General features: G+C 47.1%; 1 protein-coding gene across 1 annotated transcript in view; it reads right to left on the reverse strand.

Annotated features, from left to right (window-relative positions):
• Positions 1 to 1,481: 1,481 nt before the first annotated feature.
• The window catches only part of arap3 (ArfGAP with RhoGAP domain, ankyrin repeat and PH domain 3), a 24,010-nt gene continuing 2,491 nt past the window's right edge, over positions 1,482 to 23,000 (reverse strand). Inside the window, 35 exon segments of the mRNA XM_053428247.1 lie at positions 1,482 to 2,141; positions 2,143 to 2,424; positions 2,516 to 2,554; positions 2,945 to 3,082; positions 3,194 to 3,257; positions 3,405 to 3,440; positions 3,548 to 3,630; positions 5,125 to 5,261; positions 5,404 to 5,532; positions 5,765 to 5,882; positions 7,512 to 7,586; positions 7,655 to 7,723; positions 7,804 to 7,951; positions 8,027 to 8,132; positions 8,832 to 9,044; positions 10,468 to 10,631; positions 11,456 to 11,519; positions 11,606 to 11,804; positions 12,023 to 12,125; positions 12,209 to 12,383; positions 12,742 to 12,846; positions 13,080 to 13,218; positions 13,300 to 13,482; positions 14,188 to 14,273; positions 14,808 to 15,007; positions 15,762 to 15,868; positions 16,056 to 16,240; positions 16,559 to 16,679; positions 16,821 to 16,890; positions 18,550 to 18,750; positions 19,804 to 19,871; positions 20,008 to 20,084; positions 20,164 to 20,204; positions 20,732 to 21,688; positions 22,915 to 23,000. The exon segment at positions 22,915 to 23,000 is cut by the window's right edge and continues 56 nt beyond it. Of these exon segments, the coding sequence (XP_053284222.1) occupies positions 1,917 to 2,141; positions 2,143 to 2,424; positions 2,516 to 2,554; positions 2,945 to 3,082; positions 3,194 to 3,257; positions 3,405 to 3,440; positions 3,548 to 3,630; positions 5,125 to 5,261; positions 5,404 to 5,532; positions 5,765 to 5,882; positions 7,512 to 7,586; positions 7,655 to 7,723; positions 7,804 to 7,951; positions 8,027 to 8,132; positions 8,832 to 9,044; positions 10,468 to 10,631; positions 11,456 to 11,519; positions 11,606 to 11,804; positions 12,023 to 12,125; positions 12,209 to 12,383; positions 12,742 to 12,846; positions 13,080 to 13,218; positions 13,300 to 13,482; positions 14,188 to 14,273; positions 14,808 to 15,007; positions 15,762 to 15,868; positions 16,056 to 16,240; positions 16,559 to 16,679; positions 16,821 to 16,890; positions 18,550 to 18,750; positions 19,804 to 19,871; positions 20,008 to 20,084; positions 20,164 to 20,204; positions 20,732 to 21,688; positions 22,915 to 22,988 (5,181 nt within the window). The 5' untranslated portion in view covers positions 22,989 to 23,000 and the 3' untranslated portion in view covers positions 1,482 to 1,916.

Below are 23,000 nucleotides of genomic sequence, written 5' to 3' on the forward strand. Positions count from 1 at the left end.
TTCCTATGTGGTCTCTGAAGGGATGAGGGGATTCTCTGTGTCTCTCTGAGCTTTAGTCTGTTCCTCGGCAGCTTTAGTGAATCCTTGTGGGATCTTTTCACTCTTGTAAAGGAGGAGCTGTGAGCGAGAGGGTTTAACGAGCATCAAGGAGGCTCCAGCGTGATGATCTGCTCTCAGCTCAGAGATAATACTGAGGGCAAACGCACAGAGAAAGAACCGGGATGAGGAGCTGCTAATGAGATGGAGGCTGCAGCTCATTACCATGAAGACTGAGGACTGAGTGCAGGGTTCAAGAGGTGGAGAGGATCACACTGATGTGCAACGTGCTCAAACTGTTGTTCATCAGTTTAAACTGAAATCACAACCACGTCTATCTCATAACAAAGACTCATATCACACCCAAGACACGCTTCTACCACGGGACACAAACATGAAGAAACTAAAACAAATATCTCTGGTGAAGAAGAGCTGACTCACAGGAAGAAGACACAGATGAAGATGTGAAGAGAGTTTGTGGTGATCAGAGCTGACGACGTGTCAGGTGATGTAAAGATGGTCACATGACCTCTGCAGCAGAGGTAACAGGTCACTTCCTGTGTGTGTCTGCTGCACCCGGCTGCTCCACCTCTCACCTGAACCATGAGGATCTGATGCTGCTGTGAACAACGAAGAAGCTTCATGTGTGAGAGACAAACTCCAGAGAAAGTCCAGATCTAATTGTGCAGCCGGTCTCTGGAGTTCAGGTCTAAGAACAGACACATCTGGTCTTGGACTTGTGTTGAACTCGACTGAGGTGGTCTGGTCCGACAGAGAGCATCTGTCCTCTCACCAGGACAAAGTCAGGAGTGTTTCTACCTCGTCCAGCTGTGTGTGTCTGTGCGTCTCCTCGGGGCATTTTGTCACTTAAGAGAGGGACGATCCGCACCCCCCCCCCCCCCCGAGCTGCACGCTTCAAAGGCCGGATGAGCAGATTAGAGGACGGGCCCAGGACTAACTGATTTAGGAAGGTTTAGTCTTCACTCAGAAATCCATCCTCTTTGTTTTGGCTCCATCAGCCGCCGGCTCTGTTTGTCTCTGCTCCGGTGAGCTACAGGTGCCTGCAGAGGACATGACCAGGTCCTCCTGTCTTCACAGGACCATCCAAGTCTTGAGAGGACACCGTGGAAAACTATCTTCTGACTCTCGATTTCATTCTCAAATCCTTTCAATGAAAGTTTCTAAATGTAACGTAAAACGTTTCTTTGAGAGTTTGCAGGAACTTTGATTCCATGACGCGTCAACGCTGTTTTTCTGATTCAGTCACGATCTGACTCCATGAACACATGGTGGGGGGGGGGGGGGGGCACAGCTGCAGAGGGTCTGTGGTAAACCATTAGTGTCTGCTGCCTCCTGCTGTTCACTCTGAGCATTGCAGCCTGTCAGAATTTGAAAGGTTGAGAGTTAAACTTTAAATGATAAGAACAAAAAGAGGCAGTAAGAGATAAACATCACCAGCCTTTTGTTTATTATTTTACCAGGAACAGCAGTTCAGTCACTTCTGTAATAAATCGTGTTGCACAAGGGGAGGGGGGGTTCTAAATTCAGCTGTACAGTGTCACCAGTGAAACCAATGGAACCAGTTAAATTTTTTAATGCAACATTTACTGATCAACATCCACAACAGATTTTCCATAGCTTCATGTTTGTATTAGACACACGTAAATATGGGGAATCAAACATGTGACGTATGTTTCACTGGAGAGTTAATGAATCCATTATCAGCATGTGTATGTATCTGAAACATGTCCCTCAGAGACAGATGACTTCTGTCCTCCTGTCTCCCTTGTGTCGTTTCACTGAGACCCCCCCCCCCCCCCATATAACCTATAACCTGATAGATTCTGCTCTGCTGCATTAGAACCTCTTCAGTCTGTATATCAGACATCATACGGCCTCTCCTCCTCTTCCTCCTCTTCCTCCTCCTCCTCCCCTTCCTCGTCTTCGTCCTCGGTCTTCTTGATGAAGGCAGACGACAGCTCCTGCAGCAGTAGTTCCTGTGACGGAGTACAGACTCCCTGCAGCGGTGGCCTCCTCCTCACCGCCGGCTGCTGGGGGGCGTTCGATTCTCGAGAGCTGCAGTCTTCTTCTCCATGACCACCCCCCCCCTCCACTGCTGCTGCCGTGCACCAGAGTCTCCACAGAGCCACTGTCCGTCCGGACCGGGTCGGGGACGATCACATGATCCTGTCTAGTCTCCAGGGGGACTAGTCTGAGACGAGGGTGATCCAGGACCTCCTGGGTCTCTGCAGCACTATTGGACAGGAAGCTGGTCTCCAGAGACTTTAGGACCTGCAGGCCAAAGTCTCCGACCTCTTCATAGAGCGGCTCAGGGAGGTCAGGAGACTCTGGACGCTTATCAAACGAGTCCTGCTGCACCTTCATGGGCTGAAGATACAGGGAGACACTGAAGATGTGAGTCCTGCAGCTTCATGTCTCCTCCCTGATTCCACACAAAGTTCAAGTACAAAATACTCACAAAGTACATGGAGAGAGTTCTTCTGTCATGCAACTTTCTCTAAAGGGAAAAGGAAACAGAAAGTGGGATGAATGACGGGAGAGACATTTTATTTCACATCTGGAATATGTCACGAGTCAAACATCATCCAGAGAAAAGATTTAAGTTACTGTTACTTAATGTCGATAATTTTAATAATGTTAGAAATGTAAAATGTTTTCATGCTAACCCACATCACGATGAAGGGTAAGTATCGGCCACACCACTAACAAGGCTACACAACCTTTCAAACCAGGATCCCTGCGGTTGTCACCTGCACCCCCGCTACACCTTAAGATTGAAATTCCCTCTAAACGTTGTTGAGATATCGCGTCACAGGAATGGGACGGAACTAAAGCTAAAGGCCTTCGGCTGCTGGCTGTCGCCCGGGCGGAGGCATGAAGCTCTCACCAGCGTCTGATTGGCCGACAGCATGCTGCTGTTGCTCTCGTCTCCTCTGATGGGGACGAGCGGCATCGTGCCGAACTTCTGTTTGCAGATATCTGATGAAGAGTGACGCCTCAGCATCGGAGGGCCGGGGCCATCGTTCTGAAAAAGAACCAAAGAGTTAGCTCCACACACTCAGTCTGATTGGTGGGGAGAACTCAGCCCACTTCAGTGTGACCAGGAAATCTGATCCTGGATCAGAGAGACACTGACCTGAGCCTTGAGGAAGCTGGTGACCCAGTCCCACAGGTCGGCCTCGCTGCTGCAGCTCAGGAACCTGAGACACGAGAAGCAGGAAGCACGGGTCACATGACTGAGGTCACAAACAAGTCACACTGTGACATCATGATGTCAGATGGTTTTCACTGTAATGACTTATTACTTCATTGATGGAAACACGTGATGTCACACAGTTGATACTTACAGCTGGTGTTTGTGTGACATCACAGTGAGACCCCACCTGCAGGTGAAAACAGGTCGTTAATGATCAGGTATCTGCTACTTTATGAATTAATGTCATATAACTGAATCGTGGTTCCTCAGGCTGAACCCTGAAGGTCTTCTCACCTGGTTGGAGATTTTAGTTTCCTGCGGATACCGATGTAGATCTTCATGGACTTCAGAGACCACTCCTTCTCTGGTTTGATGCTCTGAACAACGACACACAGCAGTCAGGACAAACAGGACTGGTCTCTAGTCTGAGGTTCAGGTTCTGACAGGACCCTGGTCTCTAGTCTGAGGTTCAGGTTCTGACAGGACCCTGGTCTCTAGTCTGAGGTTGAGGTTCTGACAGAACCCTGGTCTCTAGTCTGAGGTTCAGGTTCTGAGAGAAGCCTGGTCTCTAGTCTGAGGTTCAGGTTCTGAGAGAAGCCTGGTCTCTAGTCTGAGGTTCAGGTTCTGACAGGACCCTGGTCTCTAGTCTGAGGTTGAGGTTCTGACAGAACCCTGGTCTCTAGTCTGAGGTTGAGGTTCTGACAGAACCCTGGTCTCTAGTGTGAGGTTGAGGTTCTGACAGGACCCTGGTCTCTAGTCTGAGGTTCAGGGTCTGAGAGAAGCCTTGTCTCTAGTCTGAGGTTCAGGTTCTGACAGGACCCTGGTCTCTAGTCTGAGGTTCAGGTTCTGACAGAACCTTGGTCTCTAGTGTGAAGTTAAGGTTCTGAGAGAAGCCTGGTCTCTAGTCTGAGGTTCAGGTTCTGACAGGACCCTGGTCTCTAGTCTGAGGTTGAGGTTCTGACAGAACCCTGGTCTCTAGTCTGAGGTTCAGGGTCTGAGAGAAGCCTTGTCTCTAGTCTGAGGTTCAGGTTCTGACAGAACCCTGGTCTCTAGTCTGAGGTTCAGGTTCTGAGAGAAGCCTGGTCTCTAGTCTGAGGTTCAGGTTCTGAGAGAAGCCTGGTCTCTAGTGTGAGGTTGAGGTTCTGACAGGACCCTGGTCTCTAGTCTGAGGTTCAGGTTCTGAGAGAAGCCTGGTCTCTAGTCTGAGGTTCAGGTTCTGACAGAACCCTGGTCTCTAGTCTGAGGTTGAGGTTCTGACAGAACCCTGGTCTCTAGTCTAAGGTTCAGGTTCTGAGAGAAGCCTGGTCTCTAGTCTGAGGTTCAGGTTCTGACAGAACCCTGGTCTCTAGTCTGAGGTTGAGGTTCTGACAGGACCCTGGTCTCTAGTCTGAGGTTCAGGTTCTGACAGGACCCTGGTCTCTAGTCTGAGGTTGAGGTTCTGACAGAACCCTGGTCTCTAGTCTAAGGTTCAGGTTCTGAGAGAAGCCTGGTCTCTAGTCTGAGGTTCAGGTTCTGACAGAACCCTGGTCTCTAGTCTGAGGTTGAGGTTCTGACAGGACCCTGGTCTCTAGTCTGAGGTTCAGGTTCTGAGAGAAGCCTGGTCTCTAGTCTGAGGTTCAGGTTCTGACAGGACCCTGGTCTCTAGTCTGAGGTTCAGGTTCTGACAGGACCCTGGTCTCTAGTCTGAGGTTGAGGTTCTGACAGAACCCTGGTCTCTAGTCTGAGGTTCAGATTCTGACAGAACCCTGGTCTCTAGTCTGAGGTTCAGGTTCTGACAGGACCCTGGTCTCTAGTCTGAGGTTCAGGTTCTGAGAGAAGCCTGGTCTCTAGTCTGAGGTTCAGGTTCTGAGAGAAGCCTGGTGACTCTTTACCTTCTTGTCTTTGAGTAACAGCAGTTTTTGCTCCTTGATCTGAAATGTTCTCTCCTGGAACTTGTTGCCCTGAAGAAGCTTTGGAGGTTCCTCACGACACCTCAACAGACCGATCTTCATGATCTCACTCTTATAGGCTGAACAGACAGAGAGACAGATAAATTGAATGTCAACAATGTCAAGTAAAAATCTGACGTTTGGACAAACATCAGAAAAACATTTTCTGCTTTTCATGGATCAATAATGAATGGACAGAATGAGGACAGAATGTGGACAGACAGGTGAGGATGTCGATGCCGTCTCCTTTGGGAACTCTCTTCACCACCAGGTAGGCGGAGCTCGGGTCGGCCATCTTGCACCACTGCAGGGCCTGTTCCAGGACTTTCTCTTTGGGATGTAATGGACGCTCTGACAGAGAGAGAGAAAGGTGTATCAGAGAGAGATTTAGTGTGTGTGTTGGGGGGGCACAGAGGTGATTCCTTTGGGGGAGTGAAACTGGGACAGATGGACTGATTGTTGCTCTGAGAGAGAGAGAGAGAGAGAGAGAGAGAGAGAGAGAGAGAGAGAGAGAGAGAGAGAGAGAGAGACAGAGAGAGAGAGAGAGAGAGGGAGAGAGAGAGGGTGTATCATGTTGTCTCACCCAACTGTCCGTCTTCAATGGCCTCAAATGTCATCCAGACGTCTTTGTCTCCGGGGGGGACGTTCCTCATGTACAGAACCTGATTGGTCAGCTCCTCCGCACACATGGTGGGAGACACCTGCAGAGGTCAGAGGTCACACACCTGAACATGACCTGAGGACAAGCTGTTCTCACACAGACACAGTGTCATGTCTGTCACAGGTTTGAAAACTCATCCACACATCAGGAACATGTCAGGAACATGTCAGGAACCTATCAGGAGCATGTCAGGAACCTATCAGGAACATGTCAGGAACATGTCAGGAACCTATCAGGAGCATGTCAGGAACCTATCAGGAGCATGTCAGGAACATGTCAGGAGCATGTCAGGTACATGTCAGGAGCATGTCAGGAACATGTCAGGAACATATCAGGAACATATCAGGAACGTGTCAGGAACATGTCAGGAGCATGTCAGGAACAGGTCAGGAACATGTCAGGAACATGTCAGGAGCATGTCAGGAACAAGTCAGGAGCATGTCAGGTGCATGTCAGGAGCATGTCAGGAACATGTCAGGAACATGTCAGGAACATTTCAGGAACCTATCAGGAACATGTCAGGTACATGTCAGGAACATCTCAGGAACATGTCAGGAACATGTCAGGAACATGTCAGGAACATTTCAGGAACATGTCAGGAACAAGTCATGAACATGTCAGGAACATGTCAGGAACATGTCAGGAACATATCAGGAACATGTCAGGAACATGTCAGGAGCATGTCAGGAACATGTCAGGAGCATGTCAGGAACATGTCAGGAGCATGTCAGGAACATGTCAGGAACATGTCAGAAGCATGTCAGGAACATGCCAGGAACATGTCAGGAACATTTCAGGAACCTATCAGGAACATGTCAGGTACATGTCAGGAACATCTCAGGAACATGTCAGGAACATGTCAGGAACCTATCAGGAGCATGTCAGGAACCTATCAGGAGCATGTCAGGAACATGTCAGGAGCATGTCGGGTACATGTCAGGAGCATGTCAGGAACATGTCAGGAACATATCAGGAACATATCAGGAGCATGTCGGGTACATGTCAGGAGCATGTCAGGAACATGTCAGGAACATATCAGGAACATATCAGGAACGTGTCAGGAACATGTCAGGAGCATGTCAGGAACAGGTCAGGAACATGTCAGGAACATGTCAGGAACATGTCAGGTGCATGTCAGGAGCATGTCAGGAACATGTCAGGAACATGTCAGGAACCTATCAGGAACATGTCAGGTACATGTCAGGAACATCTCAGGAACATGTCAGGAATATGTCAGGAACATGTCAGGAACATATCAGGAGCATGTCAGGTGCATGTCAGGAACATGTCAGGAGCATGTCAGGAACATGTCAGGAACAAGTCATGAACATGTCAGGACCATGTCAGGAACATGTCAGGAACATATCAGGAACATGTCAGGAACATGTCAGGAGCATGTCAGGAACATGTCAGGAGCATGTCAGGAACATGTCAGGAGCATGTCAGGAACATGTCAGGAACATGTCAGAAGCATGTCAGGAACATATCAGGACCATATCAGGAACATGTCAGGTACATGTCAGGAACATGTCAGGAACAAGTCAGGAACAAGTCAGGAACATGTCAGGAACATGTCAGGAACATGTCAGGAGCATGTCAGTAACAAGTCAGGAACATGTCTGTGGTTTAGTTCAGGTCTGACAACATCTTGAGAGTGGTACAAACTCACTTTAAGCGTGATGCAGCAGTCTGGTATCTTCATCTCCAGGTAAACTTCGATGATCAGATCTCCAGCCTGAGACAGCTGCACATAAACACGTATGAGGACCTGATCTGTGACTCTTCGTCCATTAAGCACTGATTGGTTCTTACCTGCGTGTCCTTCCAGGAGGTTATGAGGCTGATTTCCAGTTCGATCTGAGTCTGATGCTCCTCATCGATCTGGAACGAACACAAACCTCCTCAGTGGGGTTAACGACTCAGAGGAAGAGCGAGCAACATTCCATAGCAGCTGTACTCACATCGAAGACGTACAAGAAGTTGTCTATCAGATCTTCTACGATCTTGACCACGTGTTCTCCTTTCCCATCGGTCTGAAACAGACTGGGAGCAAATAGCAGCGACAGGTTCTTGGTGCACATCTGGTTCAGGTCGGCACATTTCTGCACCCTGAGGGGGACAAAGACAAGCGCTGCTACTTCAGCCCTGATCCATGTGCTGCTGTGTGGGTCCGGGGCAGCTCACCTGAACAGGTGACTGATGAGCGCAGCCAGAGTCGTCCTGTTGACTCGAGGGAGACTCGCGATGATCTCTTTGTAACGGTCCAGCCTCCGACTCTTCTGAGGGATTTCTAGAGATCAACATTCAATTTGATTTAGCTCATAGAGTCAGTTTTAAATAGTGTGTATACTGTTCAACAATAGAGACTCAGTATTTAAACATGTTGGATCGTAGGATCAGTTTGATAATCGGGCTGCAGCTCGTTTCCACTCAGTCTGAACCACGTGTTGGTTCCATAGGTCTGATTGTTCTGGGTTAGGGTTAGAATTTAATCTGACATATGGAGAAGATGATGAAGGTGGTGGTCTGAGTAACCTTTCACACCTGATGTTTGAGGTCAGACTAAACTGAAGAGTGTGACGGTCTGCAACCAACCAGGTGTGAACGAGTCCTCAACCTCTCACATCAGAAACAGAACATTGAAACGTTTGCAGAAAGCTATGGGGGGGCGATGAGGCTGAGAGGCTGAGGAGGTTTGAGTCTCAGGTTCAGAAGAGGACAGTAACATCTCACTCTGCTTCAGACCTGATGGATTCATCTAGGATGAATTGAATATCTCAGATCGTTCACCAGGACGTACGAACAGAACACAGACACACTGATGGAGCTCCAGCGGGACGGTCCTACGTATCAGGACCAACATCGCTCAGATCTGGTTTTACAGGCCATCGTGTCTAAAATCAAGGTATCACATTTTAGAGACAAGTCCACCAGAGTGCGTCCTTGGGAAAGACCATGACCTCTAAACCTGGACCCTGACAGGACTCACTGGAAGCCTCCCGCCATAGCGGAAACAGGTCGGCCATGAAGACGGGGTCATCAATCTCCCTGAAGAACCTCTTAAGGACGTCAGTCACGTCCTCAATGAAGTGGTCTCCGATCCGCAGTTTGACGTTTCGAGCGTCTTTACGAAACTCGTCCATCAGCAGTTTAATTCTGGACTTGGCCCCGTTCTTCCTGTAGATGCCCTCGTGGCCCAGACCTGAACAAAATGAGGAAGACAATGATGATGAAGAGAAAAGAAGTAGCTGCTTTGAGTTCTCTCCAAAACATGACTCAGCTGATTAGACCATCATGATTCTTATCTGCACTCTGAGATAACAGACAGGATCTGACTCTGGACCAGGATCTGACTCTGGACCAGGATCTGACTCGGGACCAGGATCTGACTCGGGACCAGGATTCTGACTCTTGACCGAGACCAGGATCTGACTCTGGGCCAGGATCTGACTCTGGAACAGGATCTGACTCGGGACCAGGATCTGACTCTGGACCAGGATCTGACTCGGGACCAGGATCTGACTCGGGACCAGGATTCTGACTCTTGACCGAGACCAGGATCTGACTCTGGGCCAGGATCTGACTCTGGAACAGGATCTGACTCGGGACCAGGATCTGCCTCGGGACCAGGATTCTGACTCTTGACCGAGACCAGGATCTGACTCTGGGCCAGGATCTGACTCTGGAACAGGATCTGACTCGGGACCAGGATCTGACTCGGGACCAGGATCTGACTCGGGACCAGGATCTGACTCTGGACCAGGATCTGACTCTGGACCAGGATCTGACTCGAGACCAGGATCTGACTCTGGACCAGGATCTGACTCGGGACCAGGATCTGACTCTGGACCAGGATCTGACTCGGGACCAGGATCTGACTCGGGACCAGGATCTGACTCGGGACCAGGATCTGACTCGGGACCAGGATCTGACTCTGGACCAGGATCTGACTCGGGACCAGGATCTGACTCGAGACCAGGATCTGACTCTGGACCAGGATCTGACTCGGGACCAGGATCTGACTCGGGACCAGGATTCTGACTCTTGACCGAGACCAGGATCTGACTCTGGGCCAGGATCTGACTCTGGAACAGGATCTGACTCTGGACCAGGATCTGACTCGAGACCAGGATCTGACTCTGGACCAGGATCTGACTCGGGACCAGGATCTGACTCGAGACCAGGATCTGACTCGGGACCAGGATCTGACTCGGGACCAGGATCTGACTCGGGACCAGGATCTGACTCTGGACCAGGATCTGACTCGAGACCAGGATCTGACTCTGGACCAGGATCTGACTCTGGACCAGGATCTGACTCGGGACCAGGATCTGACTCTGGACCAGGATCTGACTCTGGACCAGGATCTGACTCGAGACCAGGATCTGACTCGGGACCAGGATCTGACTCGGGACCAGGATCTGACTCGGGACCAGGATCTGACTCTGGACCAGGATCTGACTCGAGACCAGGATCTGACTCGGGACCAGGATCTGACTCGAGACCAGGATCTGACTCTGGACCAGGATCTGACTCGGGACCAGGATCTGACTCTGGACCAGGATCTGACCGTTGAGACTCAGCAGACCCTCAGAAGGTTGGTGAAGGCTGCTCCTCTTCCTCACCGTACTGGGTGATGAAGGCCATGCAGCTGTCCACGATGATGGGGATGTCCTTCCTGCTCAGCTGCTGCTCCCTCAGAGAGTTCCCGGTGCCGCCGGCCGCTCGCTGGATGTCCGAGGACCACAGAGAGAAGTCGGAGCGGCCGACGCCCTGAAGGTGCAGAGTCCTGAGGAGGAGACGAGACCATGAAGGACAACAAACTAGATCCAGAGGAACTAGAATCACTGTCTCCGCCAACCAGTGCAGTACATCTCCAATTTGTTCATATTTTCTATATCCAAATTCACACAAGGTCACTATGACCTCTGACCTTTGACCACCAGAAATCAAGTCCGTTAATCAGTGAGTCCGAGTGCAGACCAATTTGAAAGAATCAATTCGATTCAAAAGGTTTTATTGGGATGAAATTAAAATGGGTTTCCAAAGTATAATTACAATCATAATTTTTTTGGAGATCTTTCAGTTTTGCTGAAATTTGCTCTCGAGCTTGATTCTTTGGGAATTTTCTATAAAGATCTTTAAAATGATTTAACATTTACATTTTGAACAGTCTACTCATTGTAATTTGGTTTGGTAAAAAAATTCTACATTTATTTGACTTTGCAGTTTCATATTGTTCAGGTTCAGTAACCTGTCGTCTAATCCGTTCATAACCTGTTTCAAAGAAAAATCCATTTTCTTTGGTTGTTTTGATTTCCAGTTGAGACCCCCTGAAAAGCCTCAACAGCAAAATCCTGGAGGGTCTCGGGTAAGAAGGATTGAAAAGATTATTTGTCTCATAATTGTCATGAAATGTCTTTTAAAAGTCCAGCATCAGGTGGGCGTCCTCCACGGTGGGCTTCTTCAGGACCGTGACCTTTGACCCGTTCTTGAGTCCAAGTGAATGTTTGTGACCAAATCTCCCTCGAGGTGTTTCTCAGATATCATATTCCCAGGAACCGGACAGACAACCTGAAAACTTAGTGCCTCTGGTCCCTGACGTCCTCTCACCTTCCTTTCTCCACCAGCACCAGGATGTCTTTCTTCTCGTGGTTCTCCTTCTCAGAGGTTATACCTTCAAAACAAACACAAACCGTTTGAATCAGTCCTACCCAGTGTGTACATGGAGAACAGATCCAGAACCAGAACCAGGACACTGACTGAGCTCCTGCAGGCGGTTCAGGTTGATGATGTCCTCAGCCGCTCCGTCATTAAGGGGACAGATGAAGAGGTTGGACTTCTGCAGGACGAAGTACGCTTCCTTCCACTGCTGAGGGTCCAGCATGGCCCGGTAGCGCAGCAGGCCGACGCGCTCAAACTCCCGGGTCAGCAGACAGTGGCAGCTGAGGGGAGAGGCCGCCTGGTGGAGACGAGCAGAGAGAAGAAGAACCCCTCAAGCTACAGAACCCAGAACCAACAGGAGAACTGGAGAACGACTTCAAGAACAAATTGAGGATATTTCAATATTTATAACTTTAAATGTGTCATAATATTTCTACTTTATGAGAAAAACTTTGATTTAAATATTTGTTTATGTAAAAGGAACAAGCTGTTGAAATGTTTGTGTGGCTCAGAGACCTTCCCGATGGCTCGGGTCCAGCTGTGCAGAGCGCCGGCCGTCTCCAGCCCGAAGAGGACGAGCTTCTCCGAAGTCAGACACAACTCGAAGGTGTAGCGGAACCTGGGGGGGGGGCGACATTCAGACTGTTTCAAGCTCCTGGTTCTGTGTGAGTTTAAAAGGAACCAGAAGAAGAGAGTCTGTACCGGTCCATGAACCCGTTGTTGTTGTTGTTGTTGTTGTTGTTGTTGTATGAGTCCGGCCGGCCGACGCCCAAACACACGATGTCTTTAACATTGATCTGCAGGCAGGGATCAGCTGATCGCTCCGACTCGTACAGGAGCAGCGAGCGGTCCACAGAGCACCAGAACCTCTGGAAGTCTGAACCGGACCAGAGCGTTAGAGGAGAGTCTCCTCCAGAAAACACCTGCTCATTTCTAAAGTTCATGATTATGATCAAATGTCAGTGTCTCAGCTTCACACGCACACACACACACAGACACACACACACAGATACACACACACACACACACACACACACACACACACAGACACACACACACACACACACACACACACAGACACAGACACACACGCACACACACACACAGACACACACACACAGATACACACACACACACACACACACACAGACACACACACACACAGATACACACACACACACACACACACACAGACACACACAGACACACACAGACACACACAGACACACACCAACCTTCTCGAGTTCTTCTCGACAGTGTTCCTCTGTTGACGGAGCCAGATTTGAAAAGGTAACCAGAGTGAAGAACAGGCTGCATGATCTCATCATACACACTGGGATCTGAGCACAGACACACACACATACACACAAAAACACACAGTCATGAGACTGCCATCTTGAGATTACAAAAAGTATACACCTGAACAAGCAACAGCTGATTTTCTTAATATTATTCAAATACCAATATGTATGTTTATATAAATCTATAAACATACTTGTGTATAGATTCACACAAACCCACAATGTTCTTTTTGTTCGTGTGTAACCAGTTTAATTATGTAAATGAGAGAGACCTGACGTGGTGAAGTGGTCCAGCAGGTGGTGCTGTTGGCCGCCGTCCGAGTCATTGGCAAGACAAGCTGACTCCGCCTCCAAGAAAATCTGAGTGACAGTTTTCAGAAGCGTCTGTTCAGAGACGGCCGAACACAAGACCTGGAAAACAACAAGGTGTTTTAAATGAAGCAGGTTTCTACACAGGCAGTGATGTCACACACGTGATGGCGTCCGGCCGACCTTGAGCAGCTCCTCCTGGCGGCTGAACGCCGGGTGCCGGCGCCGGTATCGTCCTTCTCTGTATTTCTGAGTGATGAACTCCCTCCTCTGTTCGAGGGAGGAGTCACACTCCAGCTCCTCCCACTTGGAAAGACGAGCTGCCCAGAACTCATTGGCCCGGTCGTTCCCCAGCATGATGAACATCTGTAATGATGAACATCTGTAATGATGAACATCTGTAATGAAGAACATCTGTAATGATGAACATCTGTAATGATGAACATCTGTAATGAAGAGTGACGAGACCTGTTTCTGTAACTAAGAAGCCACAGGCAGGAAATGGACTGGTTTCCAGGTGAATGGTGTGGGCGGAGCTTACTGAGACTGTGTATAGACTATACACTGTGTGTAACTGCAGCTCCATGAAACTCACTGTGGACGGAGCCGGTGAAAGACCCAGTGACACAGACGTCACATGTTTGATTCCACATATTTACCAGGAGCCTGAACTATGAAGCGATTTCAACATAGAGTGTGAATGAAACTCAGCGGAGTGGGTTCGAGTCCCGACCCGCTGGGGGGTCATCAGACCGGTCCCCGCTCAGCCTCACTCCACAGATCCTCTAAGAACATGATGTCATGGTTCAAAGGAGGTGATTGGTCAGTGGGCGGAGCTTAATACTGTTTGATCTCTTATCTCCAACTGAGCCTGGATCAGGTCAGCTGCTGAGGTTGGGTCAGCCTGGTGATTTCATAGGACTGAACCCTGAAGTCACCTGACGACCCAGAATCCTTAGGGTTAGGGTTCAGGGCCCTGGGATAGAGGGAACTTTGACGGATATTTATTTATTAATGTATTGATTGAATGGTATGTATATATATAGGTGGACACCCTGGCTCAGCTCTCACCTGGACAATCTGGTTGCTCCAGATGCTGATGTCCAGCTTCAGACTCTGAACTTTAGAGACCATCGTCCCCAGACCTCTGTGCTGCCCTGAGACATTGAGAGACAGAGAGAGACACAGGTTGAGCATTAACACGTGTTCACCAGGTGGACGTCCTGCAGACGTCTCGTGTGACGTGTCCCCATATGTCTCACATACTTAGCCCTGCACAGTCCAGCCTGCTACGTAACTTTTGTCCATAACATGTTCAGTAAATTAGTTTGATCCATGGAAACTGGTTTGTACATCAACGTTTTTGTTTTTCATATTTACATGTGGAGAGGCATGAATGAATATTGTTGTTAGAATTCACCTGTGGTAGCTAAGGTTTCATCAACTGGCTGCTATGTGGTTGTTCACTAATCAAGTAAATCAATAATCAATTATGTAATAAATTAGATGGGTTTCTAATGATCTGATCTGTTGGTTGAAGAGCAGTTGCTGACATCATGGCTCAGAGGGGAGGCAGGTTATAGAACCTTATATCTATCTTTATTATATATATATTATATCTATCATCCTTATCAGTGCTTTGGTGAAGTCGTAACAGGAGAAAACAGGAAGAGTTTGATCAAAGGTCCGACCTGCACAGTTCTTGCAGATGACCACACACAGGTTGATGGAGGCCCAGTCAGGGTTCAGGGCCTTGCAGTCGGCACAGGTCCGGTTGGATCGGTTGGACCAGATCTTCTCGGCCACCTCGTAATCCGACAGAGTCTCAGCGATTGACTCCTGCAGCGCCTCCATCCAGTCCCGCTTGTCCCGGTCCGACTCTGCCGTGAAGCTGCGGAGGAGAACAGAGGTCTGCAGTGAGGCCTGCTGGACGCTCACAACTTTGTGTTAATACAGATTCAGATTTTTGCTGATCTGATGTTTCAGCTCTAACATGACTTTTCTGGTGCAGTGACCTACTCCAACCTGGCAGAGGGCGCCAGAGTTTCAGTTTTAACTACGTGGCTGGAAACTAAAGATCACAAAATATCTGACGAATACACTGTGACACAGTCAGATATAAAATGTTTGATTCATCATATTTACGTGTTTCTAATGAAAACATGAAGCTATGGAGAATCTGTTGTGGATGTTGATTGGTTGTTCAGATCAGCCAATAGCTCTGAATGTGCATCAGCGCCCCCTGTGGCAGAGTCGACAGGAAGCAGCGGCTCAACGGGACATCATGACGACAGCCTGGTCTCTGCTCTCGAGGACGTCTCACCTTCATCTACACATCTGGATTTAACCGTTCAACGGGACCTCGTAGCTTCTGGAGCGCCGGCCGCTCACTTCAGAATTTATAATGGAGGAATTAAAAAATCCAGTAAAGTTTTCTGATTCGACGCAGAATGAGTGAACGTCCCTGAGTGGAGGATGACTCATCAAATTTAGACCAGGATGTTGGTTTTATAACACGAGAGAAATGAATAGGATTCAACCTGGAACAGGAATCATACATATTTGTATACAAGCTTTTATTTTGACGGGTCGAGATTTTGTTGATGTTAGAATAAAGTCTGATAAAGGTTCACGACTCGTTGTACCTGAACATCTTATACGGCGTGATGAGGTCAAAGCTCTTGTGTTTCCCGTCTCTGATGGTCGCTCCTCGAGCGTCGATCACCGTCATTCCAATTCCGTTACGGAAACACTGCAGACACAAGACAGATGTTGTCAGGGACATCTCAGACTGACTCGTGATTGGATGAGAGGGTATTTGGTTGGGATCTCGATACCACGGCTCCATTAAATATCGTCATCACCACAAGATGGCAGCGTTCATATCTGACAAGTCAACCATCTTTATGTACAGTCACTGATCAGCACGTGTCTCCCACCTGCTCGCTCTTGTGAATCCAGATCTGATCCGTGTTAATGGCGGTGTACACTTTGGACTTGGTTCCCTTCAGTTCCAGGACACCATGTTTCTGACAGTGAGATCCGGGACCGAAATGGCGCCTCCCGAACACCTGCTGGTCTCTGACGTGCTCCTGCAGCGTGGACATCCAGCGACGCCTCAACACTACGACAGATTGTCACACAGTGATGTCACCAGATGTGAAGATGTGTAACCGATGTGTGGCGTCTGTAAAACCTTTGAAGAACTAACAGCTTGTTGATCTAAACACATTAAGCTTTAAATAAAGGGAAATGTTTTCAAATCGTGTTTCATCTTCAGTTCATGTTAACAAAATATTAAATTAAATATACATTAAAATCACAAATAGTCTATAAATATATTTTTGATGTTGATTTAATCAACAGCTGTGTCTTAGTTTTGGCTCCGCCCCCTTCAGACGGGAGCGATAGATCCCGCCTCCGGATCCGAACACGAACTCACCTTCGTTTTCAGCCCTGAAAACAAAAATCCTCGGACTCGTCATGATCTCAAATTTACTGTCTTTGGCTGGGCGGATCATCTGGATGGCAGCCAATGGGATCACTCCTTTAGGGTAAATGTCCTGAAACAGAGAGAGAGATGAAACTGTTCAGAAAAATCTAAAATATGATCTGAACATTTCATCATCACACCTAAACAGGTGTTTTATACAAATACATATACACACAGGTACACAGGAGTACAGGTGTACTCTTCTTCGTACCTTTTCGCTTCCGAAGTACATGAAGTTTTTTCCATCAAACTTCACAAAGCGTTTCTGGAAAACATAGTTCCTGAAAAGTCAAAACACACACGATCAGTTGTTCTGCAGGGAGGAGCAGAGATTATTAGTTTATGAGGCTGTTTGTTGTTATGTCTGCCGATAAAGCTTCATTGATGACATGAATATTATGTCTATTCACTTTTCCTTTACATAAACCTCACCACCACAGAAGAGAGACTCACCACAGCGGGCAGTAGTAAACACAGGCTCCTGACCCGGGGTCTATCAAACAGTGCGTAGGATTCATACTCAAAGTGTAAGTACGTGCAAAAGCTGGAATCAATCACAGTCCACCTGGAAACGTTTGCACGTGGATCCGCCTCTAGCTCCGCCCTCCACACGCCCACTTCCAACCATAAATGGTCAATGCAAAGCACGGCACGAATATTAAATGATGCTCCTGACCAATAGGCTTCCACCTGAGTCCTGACGGAGTCACGGCATCAAGCGATGAGAAGAGGAAGTGAAACTTTCTGACACAGACATCGAGGTGTTTGTTTTTGAGGTGGAGGTGAAGAGCGACTTCATGGGACAGCAGTGATGTCACTAATAAAGAAAACACACTGACACTCTGTGGATAACACAATGTGTGGATAACACAATGTGTGAGATCACACATCACTGAACCCTCTCTTCCTCCTCGTTCTTCCATTCACGTGCACACATCACAGAACCCCGCCCCTCTGTCAGGGCAGTATTTATTTATCTAGAGCATCGGATCGATTCCCTCACTTCAGTGGAACCTCAGCTCCTCTGGGAGGTTATTTGGAAAGTTTCTTCATTTCAGTGATCTCCACTGCGCTCTGTGCGCCTCACGTTCACTGCAGTGATTTGTTGATACACGCACAGTATGAGAAGATATTATTAAAAACTATGAATGACTCGCTGTTAAATGGAATCTGAACGTAATTTGCTTTGAGTTGTTTTATATATTTTTTAATTCAAAGGCTCGTGTGGAGCAGATAAGTCGCGCGAGCAAAACTGAGATGTTGGTTTTAATGTAAATGATGAATTGGATCAATAATCTGCTTCAGTTCATCACCTCACATCTGAAAACGTTCGTACGCATGAGTCAAAGAATCAAGTTTGTTTTTATTAATCCCAACGTCAGTGTGAGAAGTGGCCTTCACACGGTTCAGGTTCAGTGCGTGTGCAGCGGACATGAATGAGACCAGAAGAGCCAAGGTAACGTTACGCTCACTGCAGTTCCTAAGATGACCACTGACTTGAAAGACTGGGAATCGTATGGCGCTGTGTCGTGCTCAGCTCACATTCTAAACATTCAGTGTAGAAGAAATCAACACCCATGGTGTTTTGATATTAAAATCCTAACAGTGTCTCAGGACTCACATTTTAAAGATGTTTTTGGGGTCAGAACTTAAATGCACTGTCTGCACATGTAAAACTTTGCTGAAGATTTATGGTGAGTTTCAGACAATTAAGACAATTTAAGACCTTAACTTTATGTTAATTTAATAATTTTTAAAGAGCCACAGGAACCCTGCTCTTCAAACAACTGGAAGCAACCTGAGATAGTTTGAGTCCATGAAGAACATTCAGAACCTTCTCAAGGCCAGCAAACCTCAGTCTCCCCGACAGCCTCCTTAATGAAAACTAGTTCAGAACCAATGAATACTGCTCAACCACATCCAGCAGCTGATCATCTCACCCCTGTGGAGAGAGCTTGTCCAGCCAGCCGCTGATGATGGGCGGGGCTCTTTCGGACAGGGAGGTGTAGCTGGCGTAGGGCGAGATGGTCAAGTCCTCGTCCGTCTCTGATGGGACGATGTGGAGGGGGGGTGGAGGCCCTCCCACAGTACTGTAACCCTGAGAGTCTGCAGAGTGAAGAGCCTGAGACAACTTCTCCCACCTGAAGGTACACATGAAAACTTTATTGATACACAATACATGACATCACATCCTGAGAGCCAATGAGATCCACATTAAACAGTCAGAGGATTTATCCTGGAAACTCTAAGAATCCTGGGAATCTTATCTTTACTTCGTGAAACAGTTGTGATACTTTGTGAGGAGGAATTATTATTCACATTAAATAAAGTAATTGTATTTTTCCTACACAAGAATAAATAAATTCCTAAAATTAAAATGAATGTAAACTTTTGGTTCTGAAACTCAAACCGTTGGTGTCACAAGGTTTAGAGACGGCAGCTCGTTTTCAGTTCATTAAAGCTGCTCAGAAGCAAGATTCATAAATTCAGATGTCGTCGTTCAGCTTCACTTTCAGAAACACTGAGAGTAAAACAGATTCAAGTCTGAGACACAAGATCTACTGATAACAAAACATATCAAATGTATCATCAGCATATGGTCTGCACCAGGGAGGACACAGTAGGAAAATGAAAATCACAGTGACCAAAATTCTAACTGTTAGTCGAGTTTATTGTTCAAAAAGTTACTGATAAAGAAATTATAGTAATTCCGATAAGGCATCGACACAAGATATATCATCTATAAAAGTGATGTTACTGGGGGGGGGCTTCTCTCAGCTGTTTTAGTTGTTTTTATTTCGTTCTATTTGTCATCGCTTCAGTGACGAGGACACTTTGTGCTGTTTGTCGTCTTTCGTGTGACACAGCAGCTTCTGGACTTCCCCTCCAGTCACTGTGTGTGTGTTTGTGTGGGGGGGGGGGTGCATACAGGAGAGTTACTTCTCTCTTTACGCACTTCAACTGCTGGTGTTGAACCAGTGGACAAACCGATGGAGCTCTGCATTACTTGTACTTTGTAGGCGCTGCTGTGCAACTTGATGGTTGTGTGTGTGCAACGTACGGTCCACACTGCAGAGTCATATGCTGATCATACACTTCTATATTCTTTTGTCATTACACTTAAGAGTTTGTATTAAATTGAGACAAAGTCCGGTTCTTTTCTCTCAGTCTCTCTAACATGGCTTCTGACTTACCCATGATCCTCTGCAGGTTTACTCTCGTCCCTCCTCATCTCTTTTCCTTCCAGACGACTTCTGTCACTCTGGATATGCAAGATGAAATATTAAGGGGGCACATTGAACATAAGCTTATCCAACAGGATGTGCAGGTTGATTTTCTGTGGCTTTAGATTCTTCTTATCTGTGTGATGAGGGACAGCAGAGAAGCAGTTTTCTCACCTCACTCAAGTTTCTTCTGCTCTGGAACACGGTCTCACAGTACGGGCTGATCTCCTCCTCGGGGTCGTCTGTGGACGCTGCCGCAGTTTAACAGAGGACACAGAGTCAGCTGCTTTACTTTCATTAACAAGACGCTGAGTCGACTGTCCCACTCACCTCTGGCTGATCCTGAAGAGTTGTTACTCAAAGTGCTGCCACTGAAAACGCACACACACACACATACAAACACATTTCATAAAGAGACAACTGGTTCCACTGGATTAAACTGTGTGTTACCATCCAGACTGGGAAGATCTTAAGTATCATTTATGATTTGGATACAGATGGAGCCCTCTGCCCATAATCTGCATTAATCTCGAACATGTTTCTATGAAAACTAACAGATTAAATTGAGTGTCCATCATGAATTCAGTGCAGCCAAGAGGACGTCTACCATGCTTGGACCTCTGATTCAAGGAGACCCGGAGTCTGCCCTCTTGTGGACGTTCTGATGGTTAACACCTGTACTATCGTTAACTATGTGGGCAGTGAAGACGACATCTTCACAAATGAACATTTGGGATTTGTACGAGTCTTCAGGATTCTGACGCCACAAACTGAACTTTGTCTGTTTTTCTGACAGTGGATAGTTTTACAACGTGGCCACGCCCCTTCCTTTAGAGCACAGCACAGTGAAGAAAGGCATGGACCCTGATGTGGACACACGTCCACCACAACCACATACCTGTTTCTCTCAGAAGTTTGTCTCGGTGGAGTCGGAGGAGCCGACTGATGGCTGTTGCATGTCCTCCCACCACTGGGGGCAGTAGATCCAGGTAAAGTGCCGCAGTAGATCTCATTAGAGACCATCTCCATCCCAAGTCCTCTGGCTGAGCTGGAAGTTGAGGATCCACAGAGTCCGCTGCCTTCACTAGCAGCTCTGGATGTCACTGAGGACAAAGTCTGGTTCTGCTGCGTTTGAACAGGTGAAGAAGACGAGGATGACAGTGACTCCTGGAGTACTGAGGGGGGGGCTGCCCGGTTCAGCCTTAAGGGAACTGGAGGCAACATTCCTCCAGAATCTGAGAGAGACAAACTTCTTCTGGGCCTCATCCTCTCCACCGGGCTCAGTCTTCTCGTGGGCGTGGTCGACTTGAGGTCGAGATCAGAGGTCGACAAGTTGCCGGGTGGGGGTGTGTCCCCTGAGGGCAAACCCTCTAGCACAGTGAAACATATGGAGTCCTGGGAGAGTCTCCTGGGGGGGGGCGGTGCAGGCTCTGGTGTGGGACAGAAGTGTACGGGGGCAGTCCTGCGGCGGTTAAAGACTGTCCTGGGTTTTGGAACCGGCTTCACTAAAGCTCTGCTGCCGCTGGACTCTGAGTTGGTCAACATGGCGGCGAGGTCGGGAGCCGAACTGTTCCTGAACCCCTCAAAGGAAACAGGTCCTGTGGACGGACGGAGAGATGCAGCGTCACCACGTCGGGCTGAAGACACGTCTGTCACAGACTGACAGCGGTCACGGGAGAGATCCGCTTTCTGATTGGCTCGTTGAACCTCTGTCCTCTGAATGTGACTGACCAGGCGTAGGATTCTCTTCCTGTGTCCGGTAGCGGTCACACCCAGACTGACCAGTGCATCGTGGTCCAGGTGGGTGAGGTCTCTGGCCAGCAGCAGGGCCGCTCGGTGGAACGTGTCCAGGTACCTGCAGTGAACAGAACCTTGTGTGGATTAACAACATGAAACATGAAACACTGATAAGATCAGAATCAATGTTACAACAACACAATTCAATCTATTGTGTTAACGACTTTTCTGCTTTTCTCTTTACTTCAGTGATTTATAAAAGTGTTGTTGAGTTACTAACGACTCCTGTTCTCCTGTCCCACAGCAACACATGTCAACACATGTCAACATGTAAACATGTAAACATGTAAACATGTAAACAAACGGTTTAGCTCCAGTTGGCGTGTCAGAACCGAAACCATTGTTACCATGACTACTACCATGGTTACAGCTGACACATCACAACAGAGCAGGAAGTGGACGTCAGCAGCTGAAGAGACTTAAAACCTCCGAAGTGGAATAAAGAAGTTTAATTTAATAGAAGTTGAAGCTGCATTCAGGATTCATTATTATGACTTAGTGTCTCATTATTATGACTTAGTGTCTCATTATTATGACTTAGTATCTCATTATTATGACTTAGTATCTCATTATTATGACTAAGTATCTTATTATTATGACTTAGTATCTCATTATTATGACTAAGTATCTCATTATTATAACTTAGTATCTCATTATTATGACTTAGTGTCTCATTATTATGACTTAGTATCTTATTATTATGACTTAGTATCTCATTATTATGACTAAGTATCTTATTATTATGACTTAGTATCTCATTATTATGACTAAGTATCTCATTATTATGACTTAGTATCTCATTATTATGACTTAGTATCTCATTATTATGACTTAGTATCTCATTATTATGACTAAGTATCTCATTATTATGACTTATTATCTCATTATTATGACTTAGTATCTTATTATTATGACTTAGTATCTCATTATTATGACTTAGTGTCTCATTATTATGACTAAGTATCTCATTATTATGACTTATTATCTCATTATTATGACTTAGTATCTCATTATTATGACTTAGTATCTTATTATTATGACTTAGTATCTCATTATTATGACTTAGTATCTCATTATTATAATACTATCTATTAATATGAGTTACTAAGTCATAAAAATGAAATACAGATTTTTATTTTCTTTATCAAAGTGGCGGAAATGGGCTTTCATACTTTTTAGTGTCCTGGACAATAAAATAAAATAAAAATAAACATTTGGTTTTGTGGGTCACGGCCGTCACACTGTGAGAGGGCGGAGCTTCGTGCTGAACCCCCCCGCCCTGACCTCTCCAGATGGATCGCTGCCAGAAGCGTCTCAACCGGTGTGTCTCTGTCCAACGAGGCCATGACCAGGGACATGGAGTCTGGATC

This window comes from Pleuronectes platessa, chromosome 8, assembly GCF_947347685.1.
Source record: "Pleuronectes platessa chromosome 8, fPlePla1.1, whole genome shotgun sequence".
Taxonomy (NCBI): domain Eukaryota; kingdom Metazoa; phylum Chordata; class Actinopteri; order Pleuronectiformes; family Pleuronectidae; genus Pleuronectes; species Pleuronectes platessa.